This window comes from Sarcophilus harrisii, chromosome 4, assembly GCF_902635505.1.
Source record: "Sarcophilus harrisii chromosome 4, mSarHar1.11, whole genome shotgun sequence".
Classification (NCBI taxonomy): Eukaryota; Metazoa; Chordata; class Mammalia; order Dasyuromorphia; family Dasyuridae; genus Sarcophilus; species Sarcophilus harrisii.
In genome coordinates this window covers 94,523,399-94,544,244 of record NC_045429.1, presented here as the reverse complement: position 1 = coordinate 94,544,244, position 20,846 = coordinate 94,523,399, and the positions used below count along the sequence as shown (strand labels likewise).

General features: G+C 39.2%; 1 protein-coding gene across 1 annotated transcript in view; it reads left to right on the top strand.

The window, feature by feature from the left end:
* The window catches only part of CSRP1 (cysteine and glycine rich protein 1), a 34,342-nt gene extending 14,612 nt beyond the window's left edge, over window positions 1–19,730 (top strand). The window contains exons 3-6 of the mRNA XM_031937128.1: window positions 6,088–6,256; window positions 9,657–9,786; window positions 15,439–15,532; window positions 18,015–19,730. Coding sequence (XP_031792988.1) covers window positions 6,088–6,256; window positions 9,657–9,786; window positions 15,439–15,532; window positions 18,015–18,091 — 470 coding nt within the window. The 3' untranslated portion in view covers window positions 18,092–19,730. The remainder of the gene's footprint in view (window positions 1–6,087; window positions 6,257–9,656; window positions 9,787–15,438; window positions 15,533–18,014) is intronic.
* Window positions 19,731–20,846: the final 1,116 nt, after the last annotated feature.

The window sequence follows — 20,846 nt, the reverse complement described above, 5'->3', positions numbered from 1 at the left end:
ATTGAGGCTATTTCTGAGTTATACTAGTTAAAGCAGAGATTGGTTAATTGTGTATTCATTTGAACCAGGTAGAAAAGAAGATTAGTGGATGGCAGGGCAAGTTGAGGAAGGATATAAGCTTGAATTATCCAGTTTAACTGAGAAGATAAAATTAGCTCCATGTCCACTGACATTCCTCTTTCCTTATTGCTAAGTTAATCAGGCTGAAGATATCCCAAACATATCTAAGAAAGGTTATTGCTGATTTCCTCTCAGTTGACAGCCGGAAGGGATATGTTTGGTGAGCATGTACCCAATGGACCCCAGTGAGTCCCTGTTGGCCCCTGGCCTACAGTGGAGAGCTCAGAAGCAGCAGCATCTTGTTATCAGCAGCTTTCTGTCAGAGCCTCCACTTTGGAATTTTTGAGTTGTTTATCTTTCCAGAGTGAGTGGGAGCTGTCTTGGCAAGCTGGTGGAGAGGAGGGTCCTGTCTTCTGGGGAGGAGCAGTTTCCAGAAGAATGTTGTTTAATCTCTGTCTAAACAGGGCTAGCTGGGGTATTAGCTTTCTTGTAGCCTGAATGATTTTGTTTCTAATCAGGATTAGTCAAGACAACAAATGGAGATAGTCAGAAATGGACTATGGTGCAGATAGGCAAGGGCAGGATCTGGGGCCAGATTACCACAGAGACCATGATTCTGCATTTTCAATCATGACATGACCAGTATCCAAAGCTGGAAAAGGCATAAAAGGAGCACACACACACATACACACACACACACACACACACACACACATGCCAAAGGAACAGAATGTATTCTTAAATGACAGTTCATTCTCCTGGGGAACATTTGCAGGAATATCCAAACTGGTTCCTGAATATTATTAATCAGGGCGCTTTTGTTAAGTTAGCACCAATCATGTTCTAAGTAGTTAAAAGGTAGCTTGGAGTAATGAATAGAGAACTGGCCCCAAAACAAGAAAGTCCTGTGCCTCTGGCACATATTAGCTGTGTGACCCTGGGCAGGGGACTTACTGGGACACTGACTCTGTAAGACTATGAGCTGCAGAGGAGGTGCTCACCTGCAACAGAAGAATGAACTTCTCTACCTGGTAATTCCCAACTATACCTTAGTATCCATGTCCCAGGCACTGTAATAGGCACTGGAGACACAGATGAAAAAAGTGAGACAGTCCTTACCTTCCCTTATCAAGGAAGAGAGCATGTTCTCAGGTGAGTAAATTCAGGATATATACAAAATAGATACATGGTCATTGGGAGGAGAGCCCTACAACTGGGGGAATTGGAAAAGGCGTCACGTAGGAGGTAGTACTTGAAATGACCTTAAAGAGAGCTAAGAATTCTAAGGAAGGGGAGATGAAGAGGGAAAGTATGGCAGGTATCAGCGACAACCTGTACAAAGGTACTGAGGCAAGAGATGAATGTCCTTTTTGGGGAGTAACCAATGGGCTATATTACCTGTGGAGCAATGAGAGATGTTAGATTCTAGATAATTTATTGCTTTGATGTATCTAGGAAGCCATATTGGCTCTTTGGTCATAGATGTCTCTTTTGCTTTTAAGTATCCAGTTGAATTTGCCATGTTGTTCACCAGATTGCCAGTTCTCCATTTTGTTCATTTCACTTCTAATTTTTATCTAATGGGGAATTGGCAACACTCTGGATATCCTGGGCTGGAAAAATACCTTTGACTGATATGTGCAGATAATTCAGACAGTAGTATGTTTTTCACTTTGAATCACTGGGCAGTTGACTGATTCTCATTCTCTCTCTCTCTCTCTCTCTCTCTCTGTCTCTCTCTCTGTCTCTCTCTCTTTCTCTCTCTCTCTCTCTCTCTCTCTCTCTCTCTGTCTCTCTCTTTCTCTCTCTCTCTCTCTCTCTCTCTCTCTCTCTCTCTCTCTCTCTTCTCCTCTCCTCTTCTCTTCTCTTCTCTCTCTCTCTTTCTCTCTCTCTCTCTTTCCTCTCCCCTACTTCCTCCTTCCTTTCTTCCTTCCTTCCTTCCATCCTTCTTTTCTTTCTTCTTCAGCACAAGCTAGTCCTTTTTTAACCAGGAATAATCTCAATGAAATCTCAGCACAAGCTAGAGATTTCATTGAGATTATTCCTGGTTAAAAAAGGATTTTTTGTACTTGATGGATTCTGAAATACTTTCTAATAATGAGGTTCTCTGATACATCACTTATAAACCTATCACAATCTGAATTGAAATTTCAGGCAAAGGGAAAAAATTTGTGATCAAGAAGATGTTTGTTAATCTGATGGCAGCTCTCAATTTGAATTTAGGGAGATCAACAATATAAAAGGACTTTTTTCCTTCCTAGAAGAATAGATGGGTTCGTCAGGATTTGAGGTCTAGGCAGAGTTCCTGGTACTACTATGCCAAACTCTGAACCAGCTGTAAAAGAAATAATCGTATTACTGTCCTTAAAACCTTGAGATTGTTTTCCTCTGACATTTTGAGTCCTTGGTTGTGGATTTTCCTGATCTGGTATGACCACTTTGGGCAGGACAAGGGAAAGCTAGGATATACCAGATAGAGCAGGGAGGAATCAAACTTGGAACCAGTAGTTGTAGAGAGATGGGAGGCATATGGGACATCCAACAAGCACAAAAAGAGGCAACTTGGAGGGGAAACGTGGGGCCAGACAAGTGCTAAATATTTTCAAGGGATTCCCAGTATTTTTGTAGTAAGGGTTAAGATAGAGTAGCTAGCAATGATTGATAAACAATCCACCTCAATGTCTCAGGTTCCCTGCTTTATGAGCATGTGTTTATCCTGAGAAGAGAGGAAGTATATATAAAAAACATCTCTTGGGGAAAAGAAGTATTTGGCAGTGAACCCTGTGGAAATTAAAATTCAATCGGTCTTAACCTTGATTAATGAAAGTAGTCACTAGTAGGTTGACAGTATGAATGAATGAATAAATATTTATTCACTATGTGAATAGATGAATATACATTTATTCATCTTATATTTGAATCCTCAGTACTTGGCCATAGCATTGTTGTTTAGTCATGTCTAACTCTTCTTGACCTCATTTAGGATTTTCTTGGCAAAGATACTGGAGTAGTTTGCCATTTTCTTTTCCAAGTCATTTTATAGATGAGCAACTGAGACAAACAGGGTTAATTTAAGTTACTTGCTCAATGTCGTAGCTAGTAAGTATCTTTCCTGACTCCAGACCTCTCTACTCACTTCACCACCTAGATGCTCTAAAGGGAGACCACTAATCTATACATATAGAAAACCACAAATTAACATTATCTATGTTTTATTGTATGGTTATTTATTCTGCTAAATATTTTCTAATTAGGTTTTAATCTAACTTAAATCCCTATTAAGATGTACCAGGGGACCTCTTTTTTGGTGTCTGCAATGATGGCTCCCACAGGTTGGTAAAGAGCAGTACAGAAATCTCTCAGAAACTTTTTGGAAAATCAGATTGTGGTTTTATGGATTTAGAGAATTCTCACTAAGGAAATTCTCTCTACCAATGTAGAATAACACTTGCTCTACTATTTACTGTTTAAAGTTCCCTGGGGATTTTGAGAAGTTATTTGAATCTCTATGAGGGGAAAGTCATGAATTCCAAGTCTTCTGAAATCTGGCTTGGATTTATGATCTTCAGAGTTGTTTAAGGCCATGCAGCCAGTTTGTGTCAGTGGCAGAACTCAAACTCAGATCTTTTGGAGTCCAAGGCCAGTCAGCTACTTATTATACTTGTTATTACTTCCCTTTTGATTGAAAAGAAAAATCTGTATACAAGAGTGACACTAATAGGGAGGGAACTTCATTAGAATAAATGGTTAGTTTAATTTCATATTCAGGTGAAGTGTTAGATTTGGCTGCTCCAGTTTTGCTGACTGGACAATAGAACCTCCCAAGAGTATTTACAGTGTAGAATCCCTGAATATTTTTGGTCAAGAGCCCTATGACTGGGATATAAATTACTAAAATCACTGAAACATGGGACTTTACTACTAAATTTTTCTTTCTAAACCTTATTCTGGTATAAAAATGACCCTAGAGATTCAGCAAATTGAGGGCTGAGCCTGGAGTCCAAAGGATGTTAGTTTAAATCTGTTCTCAGACATTCACTGGCTGTGTGATCCTGGGCAAGAAATTTAAACTCTGTTTGCCTTAATTCACTGAAGAAGGAAAAGGCAAACCATTCCAGTATCCTTGTCAAGAAAACCCGGGTTGGATCACAAAAATCAGATACAACTAGATAGTGATAATTAGAAGGGAGCCTGAGGCCCTTGGGTTTAACATCTGGACTCTGAGCTCTAATATGTCTTATTTAAGCTCAAATGATAATAGCCTTACACTAAAAAGCAATGCTTTTAGCATGTGATGAGGTGAGCCTTTTTGATGTTACGTGTATATAATTCAAACTCAGGTTCTTTTAACTCCAGAGCAGGTGCTCTATCCACTGAGCCATCTAGCTACCCCCACATATGTATCTTTGGAAGTGTTGAAAGCAAAATGATACTTTATATTCTTTATCATATCATTTTTTTTTTTGGTCAGTGTTCAGTATATTCCTGTTTATTTTTCTGTGTTCCTGTTTTGAACCCTTAAGAAGTATTTCAAATGTGTCTGAATGTATGCTCTCCATGGTATGATGCTGCATTGTACATAAAACTGCTTAAATTTTTAAAGCCTGTCTCAAAAAAAGGAGGGGGTGGTATGGAGCACGGTTTCGGGGCACTTGTATTATAACCCTGGATCTGCCAGGATCTTAGAGAATATAAGGGTGTACAAAGTGCTTTCATCAAAGTAATCCTGAAATAGGTGGTATCACGATCATGGCCATCTTACAGATGAGGAAACTGAGTCTCCCAAAGGTTAATTCCCTGCTCAGCATCTCGCTTTCTTTCCTATCTGTAAGATGAAGGTACTGGGCCAGATGTTCTTTTAGATCTCTTCTAGATCTAATATTTTAAATTAAGAGCCCCTTTAATCCTCTTAGCTTCTTCAAGGTTTCCCACCTTCCCTTTGGTCTCATCTGGGCTTCAAGGGAGGAAAAGGATGATCCTGGCCAAATCTGGAGACTTCTTATCCCTAGATGGGAATGTTGGAGCCTTTGGCCTTTTGTCCCTCTCCCTCCTTCCTCACCACAGGGAGCTCCTCCTGGGAGGCCAGCCCATTAGAGAAGAGGCTGGAAAGTTCCTTATTTAGTCTTGCTTCTGTACTGGATTAGGGTGAGGATTGGGAGGGACAGGGGCAGGCCAGGAGGACCTATATTTAGGCAAAAATCTCTAACCTGAAGATTCAGGGGCGGGAGAGTAGAGGAAGAATTAGTCAAGGGACCTTTAAGGAAAGATAACTGCTATTTGTACCAAAATAAAAAAACAAAAACAGGGAGCCAAGAGTCCAGGGTGCTTCAAGGGAGGGTGAAATGAGGGGGAGGGTGATAATTACTGTGACCCTTTCCTTGGAGGTGAGGACTTGGGAGATTTTCTAAAGCCAGAATAGCCCCAGGATTGGCTGTAAAATTTTCCTAAATCCAAACCCTCTATAATTTGTGCACTAGATCATCCCAGATTCTTTTACCTTTCAGTTCTAAGAGGTACATAAATCCTCAGAGCATTAAGTTTGGAGGAAGAGTTGGCCTGGGAAGCAAGTCTTTTATTTTTTCAGGCTTCACTTTCCTCCTGTGTAAACTAAGGTGTCTGGTCCCTTTCATCATTGCATTTCTGTCTGTGACTTTAACCTACCCTAAAATGGGAATCAATGATTTTTGTACCATGAAACATTGTACCAAAGATGTTGTTTCCCAGGATCAATTTTTTAAGCCAAGACCCTCGGACACCATTTCTGGAGAAGCCATCATGCTAGAGGGAAAGGGTGGTAGGACTAAAATGAGGTGGAATTCACATGGACTGTCTTGGAATCTATAATTTCCTATTTTGCCTTTTTGGGGGCTAACTAGCTGCTATTTTTTCTTACGTGCCTAAAGGATTGCAATAGCTTTTAGTACTTTCTAAATTTTATGCCCTGGGCCAAAGCCCCAGTTGTCCTATCCTGGTTAGGTCTGGCTCTCACAGATTTTTTTTTTTTTTTTTTTATTTCTTCCTCTCCAGTGGTTTGCAAGAAGAATCTGGATAGTACAACTGTGGCTGTTCATGGTGAAGAGATTTACTGCAAGTCCTGTTATGGCAAGAAGTATGGTCCAAAGGGCTACGGCTATGGTCAGGGAGCTGGAACACTGAGCACTGACAAAGGGGAGTCGCTGGGCATCAAGCATGAGGAGTGAGTACAGAATTCCATCTTTTTCACAGAGTGAGAAAGGCGTGGTTAGTTATTTGTATGAAAACAACCAGAAGGTCTTTGTGGACTACAAGCTTAATGGGAGTCATGGGAAATAAACAAAAAATAATACTCTTCTACCTTGTGTTTAGAGAGTCACCGGGATTAGTACTAGATAGATGATGATCTCACTGACCTCATGATCCTGGTTAGATCACACATGGAATCTGGTCTTTAATTGAGGACATTACATTTTAGGAAGGATATTAATAAAAAGTAGAGAGAATCCAGAAAAATGCCACTAGAATAGTGAAAGGCTTCAAGCCTCTACTATAGAAGGATGAGCTAAAGGAGCTGGGAATGTTTACCTTGGAGAAGAGCATATTTAGGAAAGACATGATAAATGCCTTTAAAGTATATGAAGGACTATTACGTGGAAGCCTGCTTGGCTCTGGAGGACACAAGTTGGAGTAATGGAGATAAGAGAAATTTCTGCACAAGACAGGGGAAAAAATTCCAACAAGTAGAACAATCCCAGAGGGGGATGGGCTTTCTCTGGAGGGAGGGAGCTCCTTGTCACTGGACATCCTCAGAGACAGGATGATTGCTCATTGGAGATACTGCCTGAGCAGAGGTGGAAGGTAGCTCCTGTTTCAGTATAGAGAGCAACTTACTAACAACTCAACCCAATAACATTGTAATTGTTATTTGTAATAACATTGTAATAACCTTCTATGGTAGTCCCATTGTATCCTTACAACAACTCTGTAAGGTAGGGAGTACTATTCCCCCATTTCAAAGATGGGAAAACTGAGTCTGAGAGAGACCTGTCCAAAGTTACAAAGCTAGTTTCTTCTTTCACAACATGACCAATATTAAAATATGTTTTGTTTGATGGTATATATATAGAACTATATCAAATTCTTTGCTGTCCCAGGGATGGGAGAGGAGAGAAAAAGAATTTGGAATTCATTTTTTTTAAAATAGTATTTTTTTCCAATTATGTGTAAAGATAGTTTTCAACATTAATTTTTTAAATAAGATTTTGACTTCCAAATTTTTCTCCTTCCTTCCATTTCCTCTCCTTTCTACAAGACAGCTAGCAATCTGATATAGGTTATACTTATATAATCATGGAAACATTTCCACATTGTTGTTGTTTGTCCTTTCATTCTCAAAGACTGACTTGGCAGCAGGGAGGTGATAGCGTGACATGCAAGCAAATTGGATTTAAGTGAGGTAGGGCTCTGCAAAGCTTGGTGGTACATTTCCACTTCATGTAAAAAAAGAAACAGAACAAAAGGAAAAAACACTCTAAAAAAGTGAAAATAATATGATCTGTGTTCAGATTCCATAGTTCATTCTTCAAATGTGAATGGCATTTGGAACTATCTTGGATTATTATTGTATTGCTGAGAAGAACTAAGTCAATCATAGTTGATTATCACACATTATTACTGCTACTGTATACAATGAAATGCAAAATTTAAAAAAGAATATCAAAGTCTTTTTTTTCTTTGGAGGTAATCAGACTTGCCCAGGGTCACATAGCTATTAAGTGTCTGAGGCTGGATTTGAATTCAGTTCCTTGTGATTGTAGAGTCAGGGTTCTATCCACTGTGCCACCTAAGCACCCCTAAAAATTATTTTTATATGTAATTGGAAAAAAATTATTCAACTACAAAGCAAAATCATACATCTAAGTATCTGAGGTAGTATTTGAACTCAGGTCTTAACTGACTTTAAGTTTGTGTTCTATCCACTAGGCAACTTAACTACCTTTGAGATTTTCTGAAAGCCAGCTTGGTGTGGCTATGGCCATAACTTGTACTATGACTATTTCTGAAGCCCCAGAGGAACTTTAGTTAGCTGTACAGAATCATGGAATTGTAAATGTCAGAGTTGGAAAGGACTTGAGGGATCCTCTATAATCCAGCTGTCTCATTTTACAGAGCTGGAAACTGAGGCCTACTTTTATTAACACTGAAAGACTTAATCCTGGGTCTTTTGGACCAAGAATTCTGGTCTCCTGATTCTGGGTGTGGTGATTTTTCTAGTATACCACTGTGGTATAGTGGAAAGATTCCTACTCTTTGGTCTACATCCCAGCTCCAGAGCATTTTGAAAAGCTTTCAGTGAAAATTGGAAGGCTTGGAGAAAATCTTTGCCCATTTTTTTTTTCTTAAAGTTCTCACCACTTTAATTTCTTGTCCCAATTACAACAACCATGCTTTCAGTGGGGACATCTTTTGCTCAGATATTGTCCAAAGTAACTTCCCTTTCCCAGGTGGTTACAACAGAATTATCCTTAAAGACACAGTACCCTTTGACTTGCCTGTGGTCAGTTCGTATTGGCTTCCTGGTCCCAATGGCATGGCTGTTAAGCCGCAAAGATTTCTGCCCAGTTTTCTACCAAGGTCTGTCCTGTGGAGAGTGCTTTGCATTTAGATGTCTCATGGCACAGAGGTTAGAACAGAAGCATTGTTGGATTATTGGGGAATGGTTCAGGTCAGTACATTGTTTTGCAAATAAGAAATGAAAATGATCCTGAGGTTTTAAATATAGGTGACTGGAAAGGCAATATATTGTAGCAGAAAGATGTTCTAGGAATTGTTCTAGGAACTTGGATATTTGCATACTTATCCCAGCTCTGCCATTAATTAACTGTGTGACCTAGACTAGCACAGTTGACTTAGCCACACCTCAGTTTCCACCTCTGTAAAATGGGAGCAGTGGTCTAGAGAATTATATAGGTCTTTTTATTTTATTTTATTTTATTTTGAGTTTGCATTCACTCTCCCTCATGGAGAAAGTGAGAAAAACAAAACCCATCATTAACATGCATAATCAAACAAAACAAATTCCATGGCCTTAAACACTGGCCATGTCCAAAAAAATCCAACCTCAAATCTGCCCTCTGAGTCCATCAGTTCTCTCTCTGGAAGTAGAACTTCCTGAGTCTTCTGAGTTGTTATTGTTTTATCAGAATTATTAAATCTTTAAAGCATATTGTTATTGTGTAAATTGTTCTGGTTCTGCTCGTTTCACTTTGCATCAGTTCATCCAAGTCACCCCAGTTTTTTCTGAGTCCCTCTCTGGACTTTTCTCTCTCTGTGGTTCAAAGGTTTCCATTCCTGGACTCAGATAAAAGGAGGGAGGAAATGTTTGGTAATATGTCTTTCCAAGAGATTCCTTAGCCAAAGTCTTTGGAGCATTCATATCAGCTTCATGACAACTCTATGACCTCGCCTCACAATCACTTGCCCATGTAGTATCAGGTCCTTCGTGTATGAATGGGATTAATAAGAATTCCCCTGTTTAATAAGGTACTTGCAAGTACTTTATAGAAACCTAAAGTGTTATGTAAATGGGAAATCATGATTCTCATCCTTGCCACCTCTAGGACCCCTGGACACAGACCCACCACCAATCCTAATGCGTCCAAGTTTGCCCAGAAGATAGGAGGGTCCGAAAGCTGCCCTCGGTGTGGACAGGCTGTCTATGCTGCGGAAAAAGTGATCGGAGCTGGGAAGGTAAGCCGCCAGCCGGCCAGGGCCAAGTAACACGTGTGGGGAATGAGCGGGCTGGGGAGGTAAAGAGAAGAGCTTTTTTTGAAATAAGTTCTGAACAAAGTCATTTAGCCAAATGTCATGTCTCACTTTCAGAGTTAGGCTCCTCACAACCTTCTTGAAGACAGCTTTGAACTCCTTATATTTGTTTTAATACTCTGCCTGCCGGATCCCTTGGCTGTACTTGATTCCTTGTAGATCCCTTGTAGTGCTGTTTTCAAAAAAACTCAAAACACTCATTACTATATTTTGTTACCATTAAATAGACTTTTAAAAGATGTCTGCACTTGTTCATAGTTGCCTAGATTTAGCCTTTCTCTGGGCATATAGACTAAAACACACTGGTGGGAAATCCTAGAGGAAGGGAAGAGAGATCACCGAATTCAACTCCCTTGTTTTCTAGAAGAGGATCTGAGGTCCAGGGAAGTCATCTGGCCTGACTCTACTATGTGACCCCAGACACATCACCTCAGGGGTTGGAAATGATGGTCCTAACATCTCTTTCAGCTCTAAATTTATAATCCTGTGAAGGTGACATGCTCAGGATCACATGACTATAGAGGCAAGGTCTGACTTAGACCTAGTTTTCCAGGCTATGATTCCTTATCTATCACTCTACATCATTACTACAGACAAAAGGCAATTGATATAAATGTCATCTCATGTATTTATTACCTTTAGGATTTGAATTAAGGCTGAACTAGACTAAGGATCATTTATTAAATGCCTTCTGTATGCCAGGAACTGTGCTAGGCACTCTTATTTCAAAGATAAAAATGAAATAGTATCTGTCTTCAGCTGGGTGGGATTGTGATGGTGAGGGGGTGGGAAACAAAGGGAAGAGATTTTTACTAAATGCCCACTATGTGCCAAACATTGTATTTAACAGTTTTAAAATAACATATTATTTGAATCTCACAGTAACCTGAGAGGGAGATGCTAGTATCCGTATTTTGCAATTGGGGCAACTGAGGCAGAGACTAGTTTGTAGTCACACAGCTAGTAAGTATCAGAACTAAGGTTTTCTTGACTGTAGGTTCAGAGCTTTATCTACTGTGTTACCTAGTTGCCCCTAGAAATTTACATTCTTTTGGAGGAGAAAATATATATGTAAATCATTATATACAAAATAAGTCAGGCAATCATTCAATAAATATCAACTGAGTACTTACTGTGTACCAAACTAAGTATTGGGAATACAAAAAGAGACTGAAAAAAGTCTGCCGGTGAGCTTACAGTCTAATTGTTGTTGGAGACAACAAGCCAATAGATATATTCAAATGTGTATATATAGGATAAATAGGAAATAATTAAGAGAGGGAAGATGCCTGCATTAAGATGGGTTGGGAAAGATTTCCTGTAGATGATGGGAAAGAAAAATAATGAGAGGAGGTACTAGGAACTGGGAGGATCCAGAAAGACTTCTTGTGAGAGGTTGTGTTTTGTGTTGAGAAAGAAAAAGGAAAGTTATCGCCACCTTTTTTGAGCGTAAGAGTAATCTAGATAAGCAGAACATTTTTGGAGCTGTACAAGTGTAGAAATGGGGAGAACTTGGTTGAAGAGACAGTAAGAAGGATCTGGGGTATGGTAGGGATCCAGGATTTGATCCATTTGTAGCCTGAGAGATATGAAACAGGAATTTAAGTAATCTGAGGAGGCAAAAATTATATTTTGGGACACCCTGATCTTAGCCCCTTAAGTGACCACACTGCCACTCACCCAAGGTCATCTGGGGGAGAACAAACTTGGTAGGTTCAGAGATCCAGGAAACCAGAGATTGACTAGTTCCCTTTACTTTTTCTGGAATGAAAGCCTCTCATTATAGCTGAAATGAGCAGTTACCATTCTAATCCCATCCTCATTCTATTTGTTTCACAGTATTCCTCTTTTCCTCCAAACCCAGCAGTCTCTTTGACCTGGAAAGGTACCATTGTATCCCATCTGGACTATCTTGTGGTTTTCTCTTTATCTCTGGGAGCTGTCCATGTATCAGCAACTCAGCCCATTAAATGATTTTTTATGAGATCCAGCTGCTGAGAACTTGGCTATTTTGGGGAGGTCCCAAGTAAAATTGCGCAAACTTTAATCTTGCATTTTTCCATAAAGGGACTTGTAGCCATCTTTGTTCACTTGCCATAAAGTCTGGATGGGAAACACTGATGACCATTGATGGTCCCATGGTGGTTTAACATTCCTAAGGAAACATTGGACAGTGTTTTTTTTTTTTTTCCTTTTAAAACTAAAAGCACCTTGAAGAGTCTTCTTTAGTACAATCTTTCTTTCTTTCTCTTTCTTTCTTTCTTTCTTTCTTTGTTTCTTTCAATAATAGCTTTTCATTTTCAAAACATATGCATAGTTTCAGACATTCACCCTTGCAAAACCTTGTGTTCTAAAATTTTTCCCTCTCTTCCTCCCACCCTTCTCCTCTAGACAGCAAGTAATCCAACATAAGGAATATATAATTTTAGATATAAATTTCTTGGTTGTTTCCTATTGAATATAGATTTTTTTAATTTTCAGAATATATGCATAGAGTTTCCAACATTCACCCTTGCAAAATCTTGTGTTCCAAATTTTTTTTCTCCCTCCCTTCTTCACCACCCCCTCCCTCAGACAGCAGATAATCCAATATATGTTAACCATGTTCATTTCTATTATTCTTATCTTCACGACTTTCATGCAGCACAAGAAAAATCAGATCAAAAGTTAAAAAAAAAATACAATCTTCTTAATGGCCCTTGGGTGAGTGGGGAAGCTAGAAGATAAAATTCCCAGGGCCTGGTTAATTCAGGGAGATCTCAAATACATGACCTTGAAGGGGGTAGTCTGGACTATTCATATTTGGGTAGAAAATTGAAGTTTTGTCTGAGCATCAGTATTGAAGACATAAATTGATCCTGAAGCTGAGATTTCCTTCCAAAGTAACTTCAAATTCACTTGAATTCAATGAATTTTGTAAAGAACTTAAGTGGACCATCCAGAAAAAGAACTGATGGAGTCTGAATGCAGATTGAAGCATAATATTTTCACTTTCTTTTTGTTTTTTTTCCTTATCTATTTCTTCTTTCATAACATGACTAATGTGGAAATATATTTTATATAATTGCACAAATATAATCTATGCTAAATTATTTAATGTCAACAAAGGAGGAAGAAAATTTGGAACTCAAAATTTTATATAAAAATGAATGTTTTATATATATATATACATATATATGTTCATATAGTCTATATACTTAACATATGTTTAAATTGTCTATATGTAATTAGAAAAAATAAAACTATTTAAAAAAGAAAAAAAAAGAATGTTAAAATTATCTTTACCTACAATTGGAAAAATTAAAATACTATTTAAAAAAAGAATTTAGATGGACTCTAACATTAATACTAAGCTGCTCTTTTTCCATATTTGGATTGAGTACTTTGGTTTTCACCTGTTCTGTAGAGACTTCTTTTTTCCCTTGCCATCTCTCTCTCCCCTTCTCAGGGATGAAAGATTGAGTTCCCCTTGCTGTTTTATATGAGCAGGAGCAGGGGGAAGAGAGAAAGAGAAATTGAGGTATGAAACAGTAAAGTCTTAAGATCTGGGACAGTTATCTGGTTAAGAAGAATAAAACTGGAAGCAATTTATATCAAGAGATCTAAGATCTGGCTTAGATCTTTTTTAAGCCCACACTTGAGGAAGCATAAAATAATCAAACAAACCACTTTCCTGTCCTCAAGGAATTTACAATCTAGTGGGAGGCACAGAACATATGCAAATCATGATAATCTGTAATAGAATGAGATAAATGTCACAGCTGGGGAATAATGGCTCTGGGCTAGTAGTTCTGGAGATTGGGATGGAATCTTTTGTCACTCACTTACTGCTTGACCCTCATTAAGTTAGTATGTTTTCTGAGTTTTATTTTCTCCATCCATAAAAGAGGGAAGATTTACACCTGCTAAAAAATGTTGTGTAATACTTTAGGATTTACAAAGGACTTTTCTCCCAATAACTCTGTGAGGCAGGTACTGGCAGTATTATTATTATTTTTATCAACCTCATTTTATAGTTAGGAAAAGAGAAGCCTGGTAGGCAAGTGACTTGCCCAGGATTAAAAATGTCATTAGAATACAAGTCCAGTAGTACTCTTTCCACTTTTATAAAATGAGTTATTAAAAAGAATTATGAGAAATAATCCTAAAAGGAAAAGAGATATAGACATTTGAAAAGATGATTAAAATGGAGATCCCCTGATACCTATCTAGATTTATAGCCAAAAACCCATCACCTTATCTCTAGGATAAAATCGTTTGGCTTTTTTTTCAGCCATAAGACAATGGCTGAATTCACTTTGTTAGGAAAGTTTGTATTGTCAGCAAAATGTGTCTGAAGTGCATTTTTATAGCTAAAAATAAATAACAGTATGTGTTCAACTTAAAAATCATGAGACCCAAGGTGGAAAAAGTCACGCTCTAAGTGAACAAATGAGCCAAATACACCACCCTCTTTTCCCAAGGCAAAGGCTTGAATGATTATCTATAAGAGCATACACAAAATATACACAAAACAGCATAATAAGAAGTTACTATACAAATAAGGAAAGAGTTTTCTTTCTAAAATTCATAGTAAGTATAACAAGATTTATGGAGAATTTGAATAGCTGTCCTTGGAGATAAGGGAGGGAGTGTTGTTCTTTTTGCCAATGTATAGCATAGCCAACACCTATAAGGTATGCAGTGTTAAATAAAGCAAGTTTGGCCTTCAAAGCCCTTCAAAATGTGACCTCTACCTGCTTCCTCAGCCTTCTTACATCTCACTCCTCTCAACATACCTTAGGTCCAGTGACGATGACCCATTTGCTTTTCCTCGAACACCACACTGAACATTTTCACTGCCCCCTTGCTTGGAATGTTTTCTCTCCTCATCCCAGTCTCCTGGCTACCTCCTGCTAAAGGACCTTCCTTCTGCAAGTCCCCTTGATTCTAGTACCTTTCCTCTGAGATTATCTCCAATTTCTCCTGTATTTTTCCTGTTTGAACATAATTGTATGTTGTGTCCTGTCCCCCATTCGGCTGTGAACTCCTTATGGTATCCCTAACACTTAGCACTAGATCTGGCACATAGTAGGTCCTTAATAAATGCTATTTGTCTGACTTAATAGCCACATCTCAGTGCAGTTGGTTATGTTAATAACTGTGATATCTCCCATATATGCTCTCTCTCTCTCTCTCTCTCTCTCTCTCTCTCTCTCTCTCTCTGTCTTTCTCTTTCTCTCTCTCTGTCTCTCTCTGTCTCTCTGTCTCTGTCTCTCTCTGTCTCTGTCTCGGTCTCTCTCTGTTTCTGTCTCTCTGTCTCTCTCATTCTCTCTCTGTCTGTCTCTGTCTCTCTCTGTTTGTCTCTCTCTCTCTCTGTCTCTCTCATTCTCTCTCTGTCTCCTTTCTCATTCATTTTTCCTCTGTGTGTGTGTGTCTGTCTATCTGTCTCTCTCCAAACTGGAATACAAAGCACATTTTTCATAGCCATTGGCAATGTAGACCTTATTTAGTATCTTGAACTTATTCAAATAGTTACTCCTAGGAGCTGGAGTGGGAGGATTCACCACAGAACTCACACATCCTTTCTCTTCCTAGTCCTGGCACAAGAGCTGCTTCCGATGTGCCAAGTGTGGCAAAGGCCTGGAGTCCACCACCTTGGCAGACAAGGATGGAGAAATTTACTGCAAAGGTGAGTAGAGAGATGACAGTGAGATATGACTTTAGGCCCACTCACATTACAGAAAAGCCACTGTTTCATGAAAGAGACATCAAATCTCAGGTCAGGAAAGTATTTCAGAGTATTCACCTAGTATTTATTATCTTCTACAAATTAAGACTTTGGGTCATGGAATATGTTTGCCTGAATCTATAAATTCTAATCCAGGAACTTTAAGTGTATAGAATGCCCTTGAATAAATAGGAGGTCAGGAGAACTTTGGGACAAAATAGAGAAAATTAAAGCCAATTTTCATATTAAAAATCTGCTGTAGAAACATATGAAAAGGCTTTTTTAAAGCACTTACTCTGTGCCAGATATAGTTTTAGATGCTGGAGATACAAATAGTGAGACAGCTGCCTTTGAGGAATTCGTTTCTATTGAGAGAGATAGCACACGGAGGGTAATGGTGGCCAGGGAAGGGAGATGGTCTGGGGAATGCCAAAGATGGTTATTTGATCCACGATGCAGTAGATTGACATGCTATTCCCAAAAGTAAAAGTCTGATTTGGTTATTATACTTAAAATAAGTAAAATTGAGGTGGGGTCACTGTTGGAGGACAGGATGAGCATGATGGCTAGATAACTTGTGTAGACAATAGGACTGAATGGGATGCATAGTCTGATCTGGGACTGATGATATATAACTGACTAAGCTAATCTTTATTCACTTAAGACAGATCTGATTCAGGGAGAAGTTACAAAGGGTGTGGAGTTGGGGGGAGGAGTAGATTTACTTCCCCCGGGGGGCGGGGCGGGGAGGGTCTAGTGCACAGAGTTCAGATCTGAGTGGGGAAAAGTGAAGCAGCTATAGCGTCAAGGTAGTTGGCAAGAAAATTTAATATTTAACATTTTAGAGGACTCCTTGCTAGCATCTACATTTTCTTGAGCCCAGCATAGAGTAGGTTAGGGATTGATGATGGATTGACTGAAAGTGGATTAAGTACTAAATTTGGAGAAAGAACTAAAATCAGTTCTTGTGATGTATGACCTAAGAAAGCCATTTAGTGACTCCCATTTGGCATTAGTTTTCTCATCTGTAAAATGGGGATTATAATAGCACCTATCTCACTGGATTGCTGGGAGGAACAAAAGAGATACACAAATCAAATGCCTTGCAAGCTTAAAAGTGCTATGGAAAGAGAGTTTGGTATTATCATGAAGAGCTCTTTTGAACACAATTTTGGGGAAAAACAAACCTAATCCAGTCACTTTACACATAAGGAAAGTGAGACATAGAAAGGGAAGATGATTTTCACAGAGTCACCCAGCTTGACAGTGGCAGAGTTGGGAAGGGAGCCCAAGTTTTTAGACTCTCACTTAAAATACTATGAGTTCAGTGCTTTTATGAAGGATGGTACCTTTCCCATTTCCACCAAGGATAGAATGAGGAGGAAACCATTTATGATAAAGCCAGAGGGATTCAGCCGAAACAGATTAATTGACATTTATAGAGTCTAACTTTAAAGTCTGTGAAATATCTCACATAAGAATTGTCTTTCTCTAGGGATTAGAGGAACTCTCACTGGTGATGGCTGGAGTGCATTGCATGTCCTTTCTAAGAAAGTTTTTTTTTTTTTTTTTTTTTTTTTTTTTTTTTGCTGAGGCAATTGGGGTTAAGTGACTTGCCCAGGATCACACAGCTAGGAAGTGTTCAGTGTCTGAGACCAGATTTGAACTCGGGTGCTCCTGACTTCAAGGCTGGTGTCTATCTACTATACCAATTAGCTGCCTCTAAGAGAATTTTAAGGCTAGAAAAGACTTGCATCCAGAGGAGGTCCGGGGCTCTTTCTAATTGAGTATGCAATTTTTAATTTGAAGAAGCAGGAGAGCTTATCTCCCTGATGCTGCTGTTGATGTTCATAATATTAGTAGCTGGAATTTTTGTAATTTTTAAAGTTATTATTATTATTATTATTATTATTATATTATTATTATTATTATATATAAAGTTAAATGCTTTTATTAAAAGCATTTTAAAATTTTTGTTCATTTGATCCTCACAACAACTCTGTCAAGAAGGTACTATTATAAACCTCCATTTTGAAAATAAGGAAACTGGGGCTGAGATGACTTAGGTGACTTGTCCAGGGTCATACAATTAGTAACTGGTGTCAGAGTCCAGATCTGAACTCGGGTGTCTTTGATACCAGGTCCAGCACTACATCTACCATGATCCCTAATTGCCTCATGATAATGATAGCTGACATTGATGTAATCCTTTGAAGTTTGCAAAATACTTTGCCTACATTTTTCCATTTGATCTTCCTAATACCCCTGGGAGGAAGGTGCTATCTGTCACCCCCATTTGACAGAGGAAGAACAGAATTCAGGGAAACGATAACATTTTATGGTTAACAAATTCTCACTGCAACCTTTTGGGGTAGGCAGTTCATGCTATTACTTGTCTGGCCTTTGTGACAAATAGAAATTTAATGGTTTGTTTCCTTTGCAGGATGTTATGCCAAAAACTTTGGACCCAAAGGATTTGGCTTTGGCCAAGGAGCTGGGGCTTTGGTCCATTCTGAGTGAAGCAGTCATCGATGTTTCCATTTCCCCTACTTACCTCTGGTGCCTCACCAATGCCAGCCCCATTCCTTGCCTATGTGGACCAGGCTAGATAGGGGAGCTGTGTGCTTTTTTTTTTTCTATCTCTTTCTTTTTCACCTACTCTTGCTTTCTTCTGCCACTTATTACCAGCCTCTGTAACCACAGATTTTGGCTTTGCTTTTGGTGGATTTCTGCTTAGGAGACTGGCTCCTAAGGCCCACCGCCTCACCCACCCTACCCAGCTGACACAATTTCCAGTGTGAACATTCTACTAGTATTAATGCTTTTTTACAGGGAATGATCTTGCACCCTTTTCACTTGCTCTCCAGAACTTTTGTCTTTCAGCCCCTCATTCTACCTTGCTGAGTATTTTGGTCAAGGGACCAGAAGCAATTTCATGAAATCCAGAGAGCTATTACCAGCCTGGAGAAAGTGGGAAGGGAAGACAAATGGAGAGAAAGGGACAAAAAGACATATGAAAAATCTTCCTTGGGTTTGTCATATATATTTAGAGGGAGGGAGAAGGTAAGAGGGCTAAGGAAAAGGCCACTTTTTAAAACTCCCAGATGCCTTCAGACAAGGGGATGGTAAAAGTTTCCACAGGACAGAACCTTGCAGTAAGGTATTCCCACAAAGTGTTGAAATGGATAGCACTCCTGCTCACCTGGGCACACATAAATATTTGATTTCATTCCAAATATTATCAATTTAATGGCCAGTGCTATTTGCCCGAGACCTATCTGTTCTTACCCAGAATCACTCCTGTTAAGAGGGACGGAAAGCCCTTGTGAGCCACAGACCTAGAACATCAGGATTAGGTACAAATCTTCTCCCTTCAAAGAAAGAGTCAGTTTTGGAATCTCCCAGGGGTTTGTGTCATTGCTTTGGTGCCATAGGGAATTCTGGACCAACTAGACTCCTGAGCACTGATCAGTGTCCCAAACCTCAGGAAGCTCAAAGCCAGCTCTTAACCTGGGGAATCTTGAGAGTGTAACTTTTGGTGGCCAGCCCAGAGACCCTAATCCTTCCCTGACTCTTCCCAAAAAGTGCTTCAATCTAGTCTCCACTCTGTAGAACTTCTCAACATTTGTAAATGGAAGATTTTCAGGCACCTTAAAGATTATAAAGGTATCTTCCTCCCTATTCCACTCCATCTCCAAGTCATCCTCTATTGATGTCTTTCCAGGCTCTCCCTCTTGGCTCATCTTATCCCCCTACTATGCTTCTATACCTCCTCTCTTGGTCTCTTCCTTGCCAAAGTCATCCCTATCATTGTTAAATCCTGAGGGAAGAAGCAGTTCTTAGGAAGGTGTGAGCCTGGACTGTGGCCAGATGAACAGGATGATCTTGGAAGAATTCCATTGACTATGGGGGAACCATTGGGTTAGGATAAATTTGTTCTAAGGGATACAACTACAATAGCTGCCACTGGGAAGGGCAACATATTTAAGCAAATTTCTTGTAGTCAATAAAGCTGTTAAAAAAAAGAATTCTGGTATCCAGAGTCCTGAGAAGATGGCAACAATGTCATTCCCCTGGGAACTGAAGGAAATTTGGATGGGCTTGTAAAAAGGTACCTAAGAATCCAGAAAGAATATTAAACTTTGCCTATTCAACTTTTTGTTTTCATCCCTTTGCTGACTCCTTTGGATCAGGAATTTTGGAAATCACCAAGCTAAAGCTGGCTGAGCAAGAAGATAAGGGACTCAAGACAATGCCATATGATTAATGGGGATGATTGTCACGGGAAGATGGTGCACAATGTGATAGCTAGTTTCGAGGCATATTGTGTGTCTTTTTTATTCAGGCCCATACACTACTAGGTGACCCCTGTTGTACCTTCCAGCTCAGTTCATTCAAAACCTAATCACCATGTGGAGTAACCTGTCCTTTCCCCCGGTCTAATGGATAACCAACAGGGAACTTCTGGTGTTTTGACATTTGAACTGTGATCTCATCTATGAGATTGGCCAACCAAACCCATAGATTGCTTCCAGAAATTCTGACCTGGGAAGTCCCATAGTGAGAGGAAAACCCAATCAAACTCATCACCAAGTCAAAACTAGAGAGTGTACTTCCCCTAGAGGGGAGAGACGACTGATGGGGTTTAGTGATGAGATAGACTAGAGACCTGAGTATCTGTCATTCAAAAATTTCAGTTCCTAATGTCCAGAAAATATTAATCACAGGCAGCAAGGAGGCCCCCATGTCCAGATCACGCCTGCCTAATCCTACCTGAGGTTTTCTTGACTTCTCTCTGACATAGATCCATATCTCCACTGCTGCTGCCCACTCTACTAGCTTGACTTGCAGTGTACTCTGTGAATCTCTCAGATTTTTTTTTTTTTGACTTGTCAAAAAAACTCTTGCCCTTTCTCTTATTTACCCAAGGCAGAGTTTGTGGATTTTCTCTTCTTTCCCCAAAACCACTAGATAATAAGACTTTATTGACATCTAAAGGAAAAAGGTCAAATATCATATTGGTTTGAAGACAGAACACACCTATTTTCCAAATCTTGATTGTATAAGCTCTGAGTGTAGAATGACAAAACAAAAATAACAGAAATAGAGAGGTGATGGTAAAAATAAATAAAACATCTTTGAATCAAAAGAATTGGCTTAACCGCATGTCTTTGCTGTGAGGGACCCTTCTCTTGTTGGGGTAGGGAAAGTCATTGCAAAGAACTAGTTTTATGTCTTTTAAAAGAATTGATAAAAATAAAAAAGTTTAAAACCA